This window comes from Chiloscyllium plagiosum, chromosome 31 (genome assembly GCF_004010195.1).
Source record: "Chiloscyllium plagiosum isolate BGI_BamShark_2017 chromosome 31, ASM401019v2, whole genome shotgun sequence".
NCBI lineage: Eukaryota > Metazoa > Chordata > Chondrichthyes > Orectolobiformes > Hemiscylliidae > Chiloscyllium > Chiloscyllium plagiosum.
This window is the reverse complement of record NC_057740.1, coordinates 17,341,699-17,357,057: the sequence shown is the minus strand read 5'-3', so window position 1 is coordinate 17,357,057 and position 15,359 is coordinate 17,341,699. Positions and strand designations below refer to the sequence as shown.

At 43.9% G+C, this 15,359-nt stretch overlaps 1 protein-coding gene across 2 annotated transcripts in view; it reads right to left on the bottom strand.

Moving 5' to 3' along the window:
• LOC122565276 (dedicator of cytokinesis protein 7-like) overlaps positions 1-15,359 on the bottom strand; it is a 191,018-nt gene that overhangs the window by 144,791 nt on the left and 30,868 nt on the right. For both annotated transcript variants that reach the window (XM_043721061.1, XM_043721062.1), the window contains exons 4-8: positions 11,296-11,367; positions 9,711-9,813; positions 7,440-7,607; positions 5,680-5,765; positions 918-984 (exon numbers count right to left, since the gene is read on the bottom strand). In XM_043721061.1, coding sequence (XP_043576996.1) covers positions 918-984; positions 5,680-5,765; positions 7,440-7,607; positions 9,711-9,813; positions 11,296-11,367 — 496 coding nt within the window. The remainder of the gene's footprint in view (positions 1-917; positions 985-5,679; positions 5,766-7,439; positions 7,608-9,710; positions 9,814-11,295; positions 11,368-15,359) is intronic.

The window sequence follows — 15,359 nt, the reverse complement described above, 5'->3', positions numbered from 1 at the left end:
CTGGAGGCCTGTGACCAGTGGAGTGCCACAAGGATCGGTGCTGGGTCCTCTACTTTTTGTCATTTACATAATGATTTAGATGCGAGAATAAGAGGTAAAGTTAATAAGTTTGCAGATGACACCAAAATTGGAGGTGTAGTGGACAGCGAAGAGGGTTACCTCAAATTACAACAGGATCTTGACCAGATGGGCTAATGGGCTGAGAAGTGACAGATGGAATTTAATTCAGGTAAATGCGAGGTGCTGCATTTTGGGAAAACACATCCATCCGAGGACAAGCCAAACAGAGACATACACGAGAATTCCTTGAAGCTTGGCATTCCAACCGGAACTCTATCAACAAACAGATCGAGTTAGACCCCATCTACCACCGCCTGAGAAAAAGAACATGAAATGGCATCCCCACAGGAAATAATGTCACCACAGGAAATGACATCACCAACCCAAGAAACCCAAACATATAAATAGAAAGCAGGAATTATAAACAGTGCTTCGCCCTGAGGCCCACTGAAGATGTTACCTAGTAGGGTGATGAAACGTCTGGAAATGAACCCACCAGCTCAGGGAGCAAACCTACATCCAGAACCTCACCCTGAGCTACAAATCTTCTCAAAACTCGCTAATATTTCTACATAATATTTCATTATATGAGACAGAAATGATATCGCATGCAGAACCTATCGGCAGTAAATAGTTTTAGTTCACTGTGCGCTGTTAACAGTAGAAAATAATCCATCATAGATAAACATTTTCTCAGTTTCCATCTTCATAGCATTTCACATCAAACATGTTGGTGTATAAACCAATGCAGCAGATGTGTCGGGATTCCTGGTTTACAAGTCTAATGCTGGAAAACCATGGGAATAACTTACAACCTTCCAGCAGCTCTACGCTCACCAAGTGTCACTGATAATCACCTTTCTCCTCTCTTTTAAATCATACAAAGCCAAAATCAAAAACATCGGTTCGATTTCAATTTCAAACCTGTCAAGAAAAGAAATCAAATGTTATTGTGGTGAGATGTTCTGGGAACATTTTTTATTGCTTGCTGCGAATTGACAGTTCATGGAGGGAGCACATATGGGAAGCTCCTGAGCAATGCTTTTAAAACTGGATATAAAAAGGAGCATCAGTGCAGGGAGGGTTGGTCCACTCAACTGTTAGACTTTAGAACCTGGAGTGCCAACAGTACTGTCTGTGCTCATTTCCACTTGCTTCACCAGCAGTGTAATCCAGGGGAATTTGGCCAGAGCATATGATCATGACATTTTTAATGTGAATTACATTGACATCTGAATCAAGTTTGCATAATTTTAAAATGTGGATTAACAACAATGTAATCTGCGAATGCACCACCCCCACCCCCCATGAAGTCCCAGCTCAAAATAATAATTTCCGCCAATTGCAGTGATTTGAGAATATGTTTAATGCGCTGGCCAAGGTAGGAATGTTTCAAATGTTTTTAATGTATTACGAAAGAAAAACTGACTAATGTACATCAATGAAACTAATAAATGGTTCTGCGTCTATTTTTAAATACATAGTCAAATGTTCAACATAAAATAGAGAGAATTCCACCTTATTTTCTAATAATTTTTATAACATAGGAAACGGAGGTGTGCTACAATGTCTCTTTTGAGAGCTGAATTCACGGTCTTAATTAGTATATTTCTGAAAATATTTCTCACTAAAGGAGTTTGTATCCTCTGTCAGTCTTTCACTCCAACATCTTTCAGACTGGTTGCTCAGCTGGAAGGAATCAAAGATGTGACCTCAGACATTCTGCAATATATTAACTGCCAATCTCTTACTCTGGCTTGTCTTAAACTGATGTTGTCTGAACCAAACACCACAGAATCTCATGAGATTCTGCTAGAATCTCATTCCTATTTCACACAACCTGCACTTTTCAACCTCTTACAAAACAAATTTAACTTAACAGCACAATCCTGCTATAAATTAATCTAAAATCCTTCTCTGAAATGTTATTTTATTTGTTTCATTTTTATTAATTATCCTTTTAAAAGAAGGAAGCTCAGAGCTATGTTTTGAGCAGGATTATAGAGTGATGGCATCAAATACATTGGCGAGAGAGAAACTGCAGCCATGATAAAGGTAAGGGCCAGCAGATTTGGTGGTCTCTCAAGTAGGGTGTTACAGTTAAAATTTTCACCAAAACATTTGTATAATCACAAATGTAACAATTTAAAATGAACCAGCTCAATCAGGTACTGCAGTGTAATTATTTTCTTTGAATGGTAACATATAAATTCTATGGAAGAGGATTAATCTGCTGCAGTTTTACAAATAAACCGAAATATACCTCATTAAAAAATGTCTCTCATTTATTCTACATAAATCAGCTTTAAAGTTTGCAATTGGCCCTGCCTCACATATGTCAGGCTGCTATCCAGAGGGCTGCAGAAAGAGCAGAGAGAGCACAATATCCAGATACCACCACAAGCTTCATTGTTCAGACTCCCAGCTCATGTTATCTTCAACAATGAATGGTCACCTCCTGATCATATTGGATAGGAGGATGGCTTACTGAAACCAGTTGTGCTAACAAATCAAAGAGAATGTCTCAGTGTTTCTAACATACTTTGGACTGGACAGGAGGACAGCCCCTTGATTGTGGGTTAGGTTACATGGCAGCCCGTTGATAGACGGTTGGGTTAGAGGGCAGTCCCTATAGACCAAGGTTGGGTTAGAGGGCAGTCCCTATAAGTCAGGCAATTCGAGGGCAATTCCTATAGGTCAGGGTTGGGTTCGAGGGTAGTCCTTATAGGTGAGGGTTGAGTTAGAGGGCAGTCCCTATCGGTGAGGGTTTTTTTTAAATTTCAAAAATATACTTTATTCATAAAATACTTTGATGATCTGTACAATTGGACATGCAATACATATGTAAACATTCCATTTCTTTGCATACTGAAAGAGTAATCATTCCTATTTACAGGTCTGTACGGTTACATTTTTAGCTGAGGCGTCAGCGGAGCCCAAATGACTGCGTGGGCCCCCTGTTCTTCTTTAGGCAGGCAGATGTTACACAGTGGTCTTTCCCCACCACGCCTTGGCGGCAGCTGGCCCAAGCTTCAGCGCGTCCCTCATCATGTAGTCCTGGACCTTGGAATGTGCCAGTCTGCAACACTCAATTGGGGTCAACTCCTTCAGCTGGAAGATCAACAGGTTTCGGACCGCCCAGAGAGCGTCCTTCACCGAGTTGATGATCCTCCAGGCACAGTTGATGTTCGTCTCCACGTGCGTCCCGGGGAACAGGCTGTAGAGCACGGAGTCCCGCGTCACGGCGCTGCTCGGGACGAACCTCGACAAACACCACTGCATTCCTCTCCAGACGTCTTCTGCATAGGCAGATTCCAGAAGGAGGTGTGTGACAGTCTGTCCCCACTGCAGCCGCTTCGAGGGCAGCGTGCGGTGTGGCTGAGACTCCGGGCGTGCATAAAGGATCTCACAGGCAGAGACCTTCTCACCACCAGCCAAGCCAAGTCTTGATGCTTGTTGGAAAGTTCTGGCGATGAGGCATTCTGCCAAATGACTTTAACAGTCTGCTCAGGGAACCACTCGATAGGATCCGCCCTCTCCTTTTCCCGAAGGGTCTCAAGGACACTACGTGCTGACCACTTCCTGATGGACTTGGGGTCAAAGGTGTTTTTCTTCATAAACTTCTCCACGAAGGACAGGTGATACGGAACGGTCCAACTACTCGGAGCGTTCCGCGGCAGCGAGGCCAGGCCCATCCTTCGCAATACCAGGGACAGGTAGAACCTCAGTATGTAGTGACACTTGGTGTTTGCGTACCGGGGATCCATGCACAGCTTGATGCAGCCACACACAAAGGTGGCCATCAGGGTGAGGGTGGCATTGGGCGTGTTTTTTCCCCCATTGCCCAGGTCTTTGTACATGGTGTCTCTTTGGACCGGTCCATCTTTGATCTCCACCTGCGGCGGCACAGGTTCTGGGGATAGGCCAGACCTGTGCCACATATAACAATACTGAGAGTACCTCACACCTGATGACCAGGTTTTTCCCGGCGATGTAGAGCAACTGTTGCTCCCATCTGCCTAGTTTCTGTCTCATCTTCCTGATCTGCTCCTCCCAGGTCTTGGTGCATGCCCCAGCCCCCCCAAACCAAATACCCAGCACCTTCAGGTGGTCGGTCCTGATGGTGAAGGGGATAGAGGATTGGTTGGCCCAGTTCCCGAAGAGCATGGCCTCGCTCTTGCCTCGGTTTACGTTGGCCCCCGAGGCCTGCTCAAACTGGTCATAGACGCACATGAGTCTATGCACGGACAGCAGATCAGAGCAGAAAATGGCAATGTCATCCATGTACAGGGGGGCCTTAACCTGCAGGCCCCTACTGCCAGGAATAGTCACCCCTCTCAGGCTCGCATCCTTCCTGATGGATTCGGCAAACAGCTCTATGCAACACAAACAAGGCAGGAGAGAGAGGGCAGCCCTGCCTGACTCCAGATCTTACAGGGAAGCTATCTGATTCCCACCCTTTGATTGAGACTGCACTGACAATGTTGGTGTAGAGCAGTCTGATCCAATTGCCGATTCCCTCCCCAAAGCCCATTTTGGAGAGAACATCCCTCATATGTATGCGAAATCCTGTCAAAGGCTTTCTCCTGGTCCAGGCTGATGAGGCAGGTGTCCACCCCCGTCCTGCACGTATGCGATCGTATCTCTGAGGAGTGCGAGACTCTCAGCGATCTTTCTGCCCGGTACAGCACAGGTTTGGTCAGAGTGGATCACCAATCCCAGAGCAGACCTGACCCAGTTGGCGATGACCTTTGACAAGATTTTGTAGTGTGTTTAACAGCGAGATTGGTCTCCAATTTCTAATTTCCTCCCTCTCCCCCTTCTGCTTGTACATAAGGGTGATGATGCCTTTCCTCATGGATTCACTCATGGTACCTGCCAGAAGCATACTGACATACACCTCCAGCAGTCAATCAAGTCGAACAGAGCAGAATAGATCTCGACTGATAAGCCGTCACCTCCGGGAGTTTTATTCTTTTCGAAGGACTCGAGGGCCTTGGTCAGCTCATCCAGAGATAGCGGCTGGTCCAGCCTTGGGTTGGGTTAGACAGCAGTCCCTGTCAGTGAGAGTTGGGTTAGAAGGCAGTTCCTAGCGGTGAGGGTTGGGTTAGAGGGCAGTCCCTTTAGGTCAGGGTTAGGTTAGAGGGCAGTCCCTATAGGTGAGGGTTGCGTTAGAGGGCAGTCCCAATAGGTGAGGGTTGCGTTAGAGGGCAGTCCCTATAGGTCAGAGTTGGGTTAGAGTACAGTCCCTTTAGTCAGGGTTGGGTTCGAGTACAGTCCTTATAGGTCAGAGTTAAGTTAGAGAGCAGTTCCTTTAGTGAGGGTTGTGATTAGAGGCCAGTCAATATAGGTAAGGGTTGGATTAGAGGACAGTCCCTATAGGTGAGGGTTGGGTTAGAGGGCAGTCCCTATAGGTGAGGGTTGGGTTAGAGTACAGTTCCTATAGATCAGTGTTGGGTTAGAGGGCAGTTCCTTTGATGAGAGTTGGGGTTAGAGGGCAGTCCCTATAGGTGAGAGTTGGATTAGAGGGCAGTCCTTATCGGTCAGGGTTGGGTTAGAGGGCAGTCCTCCCTTGTTTTTGTTGAGTTAACTTTGAAAGTTTGAGTAAAGGTGACTTACTTGAATTCCAGAAAATTAATTTGCAATCTCTGCTCAAATTGTTCACATGGTGATGGTGGAATGGTTCGATGGTGCATAGCTTCATCCTATGAGGAGGCAAAAGTAACCACACAAAATAAATTAAACTTACAAAACAGAAGGTACTTGAAATAACTCCATGAAGGCCGGTATCGCCTCACCAAGCCACCCTTTATTTACATGTGCACAGTACATGACACTGACCCAGCTCCCTCAGAGCTGGCTCCTAGAGTGAACAGAACCCCTGACACTCCTGTTTATTTTTTTTTATTTTTTATTAACCCCCACACTACCACCTAAGTGTGGTAGTGCTTATTATTTCCCCAGCACCCATGGTGTGTGTGTGTGCGACACTCCTGTTTATATCTATCAGCTGGGGCTCCCTGATTGGATCGGTTTAATAGCCCCAATCAGGAAACTCATATTCTGAGATTCACCTGACTGATCTTGAACAACCACTACAGTAGGGGAAGAGGAAGAGTGAGAGGAAATCTAAGCAGGAAGGATAGCTGGTTGGGTCAGTAACTGAAAAGGTAATATGGGGCTCTGATGGATACAGATCAGAGTTTTGTCTTCTCAGGTGCTAACTGTGCACCCCATAAACAGCATGTTCTCAGAATGCGAAGGTTGGATGGTTTGAGCCCACTAGAGTTTAGAAGATTGAGAGGTGATCATATTGACACATATAGGATCCTGAGAGGACTTGATAAGACAGATGTTCAGAGGTGTCTCCCCTTAAAGGAGAGACCAAAACTACGGGAACACAATTTAATAATTAGGAGCATCCTACTTATACAGAGATAATGAGTTTATTTAGAGGGTTCGTAATTTGTGGAATACTCTTGGCAAGAGAGCACTGCAGTGTCTTTGAATATATTGCGGGTTGAGATGGATAGACTTTTGACCACAAAGGAAGTTGTGGCGGGAGGACAGACAGTTGACGCCACAGTCAGATCAGCCATGATCTTACTGAGCAAAAGTCCAGGTTCAAGGATTAAATAGGCTAATTCCTGTTCCTGATTCTTGTGCTGTGTCTTGGAAATGAAGCCTCCACATGCTCGTCCTTACTCATGACACCCTCCCTCCTTCCACGTGTATCTATATTAATGAACTAGTGCTGTTTGATTTGCAAGTCACTGCTGAGATGGATCCTGGGCATGGTATGGTTTATCTCAGTATACACCACCCACTGCATTCAAATCTGGTTTCCAAGCTGTAGGAAAGATGTTGTGCAACTTGAAAAGATGCAGAAAACAATTGTAAGGGTGTTGCAAGTTGGAGGGTTTGATCTATGGGGAGAGGCTGAATAGGCTGGGGCTGTTTTCCCTGGAGCGGCAGAGGCTGAGGGGTGACCTTATCGAGGTTTACAAAATTATGAGGGACATGGATAGCTGAACAGCCAAAATCTTTTCCCCAGGGTGGGGGAATCCAAAACTAGACAGCATAGGCTTACGGTGAGAGGGGAAAGATTTAAAAGGGACATAAGGGCAACATTTTCACACAGAGGGTGGTGCGTATATGGAATGAACTGCCAGAGAGGGTGGAAGAGGCTGGTACAATTACAGCATTTAAAAGCATCTGGATGGGTAAATGAATAGGAAGGGGTTAGAGGGATATGGGCCAAATGCTGGAAAATGGGACTAGATTAATTTAGGATATTTGGTCAGTGTGGACAAGTTGGACCAAAGAGTCTGTTTCTGTGCTGTACCTCTTTATGACTCTATGATTCCAAGTGGACTCACTTCATCAGATGGGGGAAATAGTGTAAACAGATCCAGCAGCCGTCCAGATTTACGCATGATCTCATTCTTCCGGTCGACCTCCTCCTGATCAGTGGGCTGCAGCAGGTTTTGAATGAAGATGTCTGGAGCCTCAGTCTCTAGCTCATCTGCCTGGGCTGCAACAGCATTCTGCGAAAAGAAAGTGTATGAATTTATTTGGCACCTTTTACAAGAGCATATTACACTCAAAAAGTTGCTCTTGAAGTGCGGCCACTGTTCTGATGTCAGAAACACTCCAGTTAAAATTGCAGAAAGCAAGGTTTCCCCTCATAATAATGTGATAATGGCCACATTATCTGTTTCAGGAATGATGGTTGAGGCATGAGTATTGGCTAAGACACTGGGGAGAACTACCCTGTTTTTCTTCAAAAGAACATCCTGGGATTTTATTTTATACTTCACCTCAGTTTAATGTCACATCTGAAATGGAAGATTCAGGCATCAACAGCCCAGTGGTTCCACTTCAATACTTCCCTCCATTCTTTGCTAGTTTAGCAATATTGTGCTAATTTCTCACCTGTGTCTTGGGTTCTGTTCAAATCTGAGGCCATGAACAGAGATCAAAAGCAGTGTCAGGAACCTTAAAAGGAGCTGATACGGCCCATCGGGCATAAAATAAATTCATCATTTAATCAATAACCTGCTTTTGTTCCCTCTCCTGCTCTGCAACAGGAACTAATCTCCTCAAATAAACATAGTTTTTGGTTGTCTCAAATTCTCGTATAAGCCACTCTATCCCATTACTCAAACATTTTGAAGAGCTCCACATACAATGAATTACCTTGAAACACATTGATTGCCTTAGATGCATAATCAACAATTATTTTTCGTGTGGTCAATCCCACAACACTAAGAAAGCAGCTGAGCAATTCATCTGTTTTTGAAGCTGTTGTCTGTGTGACAGATGCTGCTGGTTATATGCTTTTTGATTTCATTCACTCTACATCTCCTTACTCTTTCAAAGGTGGAGCTATTTACACCTGGAGTAGACAGGTAATTCCTCAATTTTACACCTCATCCCTTTCTCTCAAGTCAAACATTTCTTGTACAGTGTTCAGAGTTCCCTCACAATCACTGAGCTAAGAGTTCTAAAGCCTCATTCTGAAGGCCAGTTGCCTGCGTAGCAGCACAGCTCTGTGCAGATATTTTCTATTCAACCGATTCAGGATGTTATTACACAATGCTTGTTGGTCTAGCGGTATGATTCTAAATTAGGGGATTGCACATAAGTGACTGTGCAAGAGGTCCCAGGGTCAAATCCCTGATTGTTTATAGTTCAGGGCAGCATGGTGGTTCAGTGGTTCACACTGCTGCCTCACAGCGCCAGAGAGCTGGGTTCAATTCCACCCTCGGGTGACTGTCTAAGTGAAGTTTGCATATTCCCTCCATGTCTGCATAGGTTTCCTCTGGGTGTTCCGATTTCCTCTCACAGTCCAAGGATGTACAGGTTAGATGGATAGACCATGCTTAATTGCCCACCACATTGGCCAGGAGTGTGGAGGCTGGGTGGGTTATCCATGAGAAATGGAGGATTACAGGGATAGGGTAGGGAGGTGGGTCTGGCTGGGATGCTGTTGGGACAGTTTGTGTGGATTCGATGGGCTAAATGGTCTGCTTCCACACCATAGGGATTCTATGACCTCTGGAACAAATGGGACTAGACTTCATGTCTCCTGGCTCAGAGATAGGGAGACCACCACTGCTGAATAGTAACCTTTCAGAGCTCTGTGCATTCTTAGAATTAATTGCAAAGCTGAAAGATGCATTAGAAACAAACCAGTGAAGTACGAGTCCCCAAAAAGCAACAGAAATAAAAAGAAACATCTGTGTCTCAGTTGTCAGAAGTGAGACTGATTGTTGACCTCCTTGTTCTCAGAACAAAGCTCCAGTCAAAAAGCAAATTATATCAAAGTGTGCGACAGTTTCCACCACAAAATCCATTCTCACTGCACAGAGAATTCTGTGAATATATCACATTGTACCATGTGTATAAATGCACACCATTGCCCCAGTCAGCTAATTATATTAAAGCCTGCCCTTCCCACCCTGCCATCATTTTCATAAATCCTGCTATCCTTCACATGACACCACCCTCCAAATGAAATGTAACTGTTTTTTGTTGCTCTCGGGTTGTACACGTTGAGTGTATTTTTTGGGGGGTATTTTACTGTGTGATATTTCTTGGTATTATACTTGGGTTTCTTGCAACACAAGGAGGGCACTCCAGCGTACCAGGAAATTTTGCTTTTCCATATTGAAGCTTTCATCACATTCAAACATCTGATGAGGAAGGTTCAGTCCTTTCCTCCGACTCCCAATGCTGCACTTCTGATACCTGGGAGAGAGAAAGAGAAATCAAGAACACGGATTATACTGAATTTAACTGCCTGCAAGATCAGTACCCAAACCTCACTTCCAACCTTCATTCCCACACTGCCCCTTCACTGACACCCAGTTAACAGCACTGTGGAAGAAATCCAGTCATTGTAAATGAGGGACTGCAGATGGTCATTGAGTTACCTGACCACCAGCTTCTCAAGGGCAAGAAGGAAAAAGCAACAAATGCCAGCCTTGCCCTCATCCTGTGAATCAGTAATAACAAATACGAAGCCAAAAATTTAATTTTCATGTGGAATAAATGATAAATGTACAGTGGACATTCCTGAAACAAACAGGTTATTTTACTATCGTTAGTTCCTATCACATCACCATATAATCCTTTCCCTTGCTCTTTATAAGTTTCTATGTAGTATTTTAATAAAATATTAACCACGATATATGATCAAATTCATATCTCCTCAGCTCTACAACCTCCAAATCCGAATAGTTGAATGTCACCTGACCTCTCGTGCCTGCCTGACTTCAATCAATCCATCATTGACTCTCAGCTGTTAAATTCTCTCCTTAAATCTCTCCACCTCCTTCTCTCCTTCTTTAAGCTGCCCCTTAAATTCTGCCTCTTTCACCAACTTGCTAACTTCTTGTGTGACTCAAATTATGTTTGAGAGTGTGGTGCTTCACAGAAAACTAATTTAGGGCTCAGTTTGTTCATTGGTGACTTGTTTAGAAAGACAAAAGTCCCCGCTGTCAAATCCCCGCTGGCAGGAACATGTTTGTCTTGTTAATCAAAGTGACATAAGTGCAGCAGTCACAGCACGTACAGTATAACATGTCTTTCGTTAATGCGAATTGGCTGTAACGCAGTTGGTGAATTGGGAACGCTGTTTCTAAAACAAAAACTTGTAAAACGTGTATTGGCTATAAAGCAATTAGATTGGCAAAATTTTAAGTGTTATTTATATTGCATGATTTTCGCATAGCACGGAATCGCACAGGAATGCCTGTATACAATGTTGGCTATGGGATAGGAAACAGAGAGCTGTGGTGAATGCCTGGATGATGGTGATATGATGTATATTAATGACCTGGACTCAATGCACAGGGCACAATGTTAAAATCCAAATAAGACATAACAGCGATAAGTGTTGCAATCAATGAGTAACATGGTTGCAGAATTCAAGAGAACAGAGGCTGATGGATAGAAAGGACACATTGGCAAAAGAGATTTAATACAGAAGACAGAAATATATAGATTACCCAGCATTTGATTATCCGAATTTTGGATTATCCGGCAAGGTCTCAATGCTTGGACAAACTATGTTATCTGGCATTTGATTATCCAGAATTCGATTAACCAAACGAAATACTTCCCGGCCGTGTCCTTCAGATAATCGGGGTTCCTTTGTAATGATGTATGGATTGTGTACCACAGCATCTGCCTTTACTGCACTAGTTGAGGTGATGATATTTAACTTACCGCCTGGTAACTGTCAGCCAATTCTTGGTGTAAGTCTTGACACATGATCTCACCTGTGGGCTCAGGTTATTCCTATTAAGGCAAAACATGAAGAGAACTATTTATTGCCGTCATATCCTTAGGGCAACCAAAACGTTTCAACATTTAAAGAAATACTGTACACATTTGTTGAAGGCAAATATGGCAGCTTCTTTGTCCACAGCAAGTTCTCACAGATTAATGACCAATTATTCTGATTTTGGGGTTAATAAGTGAAGAAAGAATTCTGTCCAGAAAACTGTACACTCCCATTCACCTATTGTACTCTTTGGTACCTTCTCCCCAGCCCCACCCCCACCCCCTCCCCATTTAACTCTCCATCCTAGAGGCTTCCTGCCTCTATTCCTGATGAAGGGTTTTTGCCCGAAACGTCAATTTTCCTGCTCCTCGGATTCGGCCTGACCTGCTGTGCTTTTCCAGCACCACTCTGATCTAAGTTCTGCTCAATGAAAGCAAGCATGCGAAATGCCTTCTTCGTCACCCTGTCTACCTACAACTCCATTTTCAAGGAACTATGCACCTGTATGGCAACTCTCCCCAGGACCTTACCATTAACTGTTTAAATCCTGCCCTTGTTTGCCTTACCAAAATGCAACACCTCACATTTATCTAAATTAAACTCCATCTACCACTCCTCAGCCCATTTGCCCATTTGATCAAGGTCCCATTGTACTCTGAGGTAATCTTTTTCGCTGTCCACTACACCACCTATTTTAGTGTCATCTGCAAACTTGCTAACCATATCTCCTGTATTCACATTCAAATCATTTATATAAATGATGAAAAGCAGGGGACCCAGCACCGATCCTTGTGGCACACGACTGATCACATACCTCTACTACCATGCTCTGTCTCCTACCTTCAAGCCAATATTGTATCGAATCGGCTAGCTCCTCATGGACCCCATGTGATCTAACCTTTCTAACCAGTCTACTTTGCAGAACCTTGTCAAACGCTTTGCTGAAGTCCACATAGACAACGTCTACTGCTCTGCTTTCATCAAACTTTTTTCTTACCTCTTGAAAAACTCAATCAAGTTAGCGAATCGTGATTTTGCACGCGCAAAGCCATGTGGACTCTCCCTCATCAGTCATTGCCTTTCCAAAGGCTTGTGAATCCTGTTCCTCAGAATCCTCTCCAACAACCTACCCACCACTGACTAAGGGTCACCGGCTTTTCCTTACAGCCGTTCTTAAATAATAACACCATATTAGCTAATCTCCAGTCTTCCAGCAATTCACCTGTGGCTGTCCATAACACAAATATCTCAAAGGGGCCCAGCAATCTCTTCCCCAGCTTCCCACAAAGTTCTGGGATATATCTGATTAGGTACCAGGGATTTATCTATCTATATGCATTTAAGACCTCCAGCTCCTCCTCTTATGTAATGTGGATATTTTTGAAGACATCACTATTTACTTTCCCAAATTATCTAGCTTCCATGTCCTTCTCCACAGTAAATACTAATGCAAAATATTTGTTTAGTAATCACCCATTTCCTATAGTTCCACATAGGTGACCTTGCTGATCTTTAAGGGGCCCTATTCTCTCCCTAGTCACTCTTTTGGCCTTAATGTACTTAAAGAAATTCTTTGGAAACTCCTTAACCCTGTTTGCCAAATCTATCTCATGTCCCTTTTTGCCCTCCTGATATCCCTCATAAGTGAACTCCTACTGCCCTTATACTCCTCCAGGGATTCATTCAATCCCAATTGTCTCTACCTGATATATGCCTCCTTCCTGTTCTTGACCAGAGCCCAAATTCCTCTACTCATTCAGCATTTCCTACACCTACCAGCCTTGCCTTTCACCTCAGCAGGAAGATACTGTCTCTGAGCTCTCATTATCTGATTCTTAAAGGGCTCCCACTTACCAACTGTCCCTTTTACCTGCAAATAGCCTCCCCCAATCAACTTTTGAAAGATCCTATCTCATACCATCAAAATTGGCCTTCCTCCAATTTAGAACTTTATCTTTTTGATCAGTTCTATCCTTTTCCATAACTATTTTAAAACTAATAGAATTATGATCACTGCCCCCAAAGCGCCCCCCACTGACACCTCAGTCACTTGCCCTGCCTTAGTTCCCAACAGAAGGTCAGATACTGCTCCTTCTCTATTAGGTACATCCACATATTGAATAAGAACGTTTTCTTGCATACACTTAACAAATTCCTCTCCATCCAAGTCCTTAACACTACGATAGTCCCAGACTATGTTTGGAAAGTTAAAATCCCCTACTATTACAACCCTAACATTCTTACAAATATCTGAAATCTCCTTATATATTTGCTTCTCAATTTTCTCCTAACTATTGGGGGGGGGGGGGGGGGGTAAGGGTATAGTACAATTCAATAAGGTGATCATCCCTTTCTTATTTCTCAGGTCCACCCATTAACTTCACTGTACAACCTCCCAGGAATAACCTCCGTAAATACAGGTGTAATGTTATCCTTAACCAAAAATGCCACTCCCTCTTCTCTCTTTCCTCCCTTTCACACCTTCCTGTAGCATCTGCACCCCTGAACATTACACTGACAGTCCAGTCCACAGTTGAGCCACATTTTTGTAATCACTATAATATCCCAATCCCACATTCCCAACCATGCTCTAAGTTCATCTGCCTTACCTGTCAGACCCCTTGCATCGAAGAAATGCAGGATAATTTATCAGTCCTACTATATTTTCTGCAATGCTCTTTTCTGCTCTGACCATTTGACTTGCTTCCATCAACTACTGTACCAGCCTCAGCCTTTTCTCACTATCTCTTTGGTTCCCACCATCACCCCCCCCACACCCACCTTACTAGTTTAAAGACTCCCGAGTCGCACTAGTAAATTTCCCCGCAAGGAAATTGTTCCCCGTCCAATTCAGGTGGGATCCATCCCTCTCAAACAGGTCATTTCTACCCCTGAAGAGCTCTTAATGGTCCACAAATGTGAATACTTATCCCCTGCATCAGCTCCTCAGCAACATATTCATTAGCTCTAAACTCCTATTCCTCCTCTCACTATAAAATGGCACTGATAATAATCCAGGTGTTATTACCCTCGAGAACCTACTTTTTAATCACCTCCTTAAGTTCCTTTATTCTCTCTGCAGAACCTCATCTCTTTCCTTACTTATGTCATTGGTATCAATATGCACTATGATCTCCTAATGGTCACTCTCCCCTTTTCAAAAATTCTGCACCCTCTCTGAGACATCCTTGATCTGGCAGCAGGGAAGCAACACACTATTCTGCTGTCTCGCTGATGACCACAGAAATGTCTGCCTGCGTTCCAGACGAGGGAGTCCCCTATTACAATCACTTACTTGGAATCTGATATATTCCTCATTATGATAGAGCCAGTCATGGTACCAGAAACATGGCTGTCAGTGCTATATTCTCCTGAGAGTCCGTCTCCCCTACAGTATCCAAAACAGCTTACCTGTTTGAGACGGGATAGCCTGGGTACCTCTCCTAGCAGCCAACCATCGATCCGACCATATTTGCAGTGTCTCCACCTTCCTCAAACTGCCATCCATCACACCCTCCCTTGCTCTTGTAAACTTCTCATTGCCTCTAACTGCCATTTCAACCAATCCATGTGGTCTGATAGGATTTGCAACCAAACACATTTCCTGCAGACAACAGTCTCCAGGAACATTCAAAGTCTCCCTGATCTCCAACATCTGACATGAAGAGCGCATCACTCTTCTAGAAGCTATTTAGATCCCTTTACCAAACTTGTATCACTGAGAGAAGGTTGACACGGGAAATATATAGCAAGAGGTACAGTTTGTAAGTTTGCAGATGACACCAAAATTGGAGGTGTAGTGGACAGCAAAGAGGGTTACCTCCGATTACAACAGGATCTGGACCAGATGGGCCAATGGGCTGAGAAGTGGCAGATAGAGTTTAATTCAGATAAATGCGAGGTGCTGCATTTTGGGAAAGCAAATCTTAGCAAGACTTATACACTAGGAGAAAGTGAGGACTGCAGATGCTGGAGTACCAGAGTTGAAAAATGTGGTGCTGGAAAA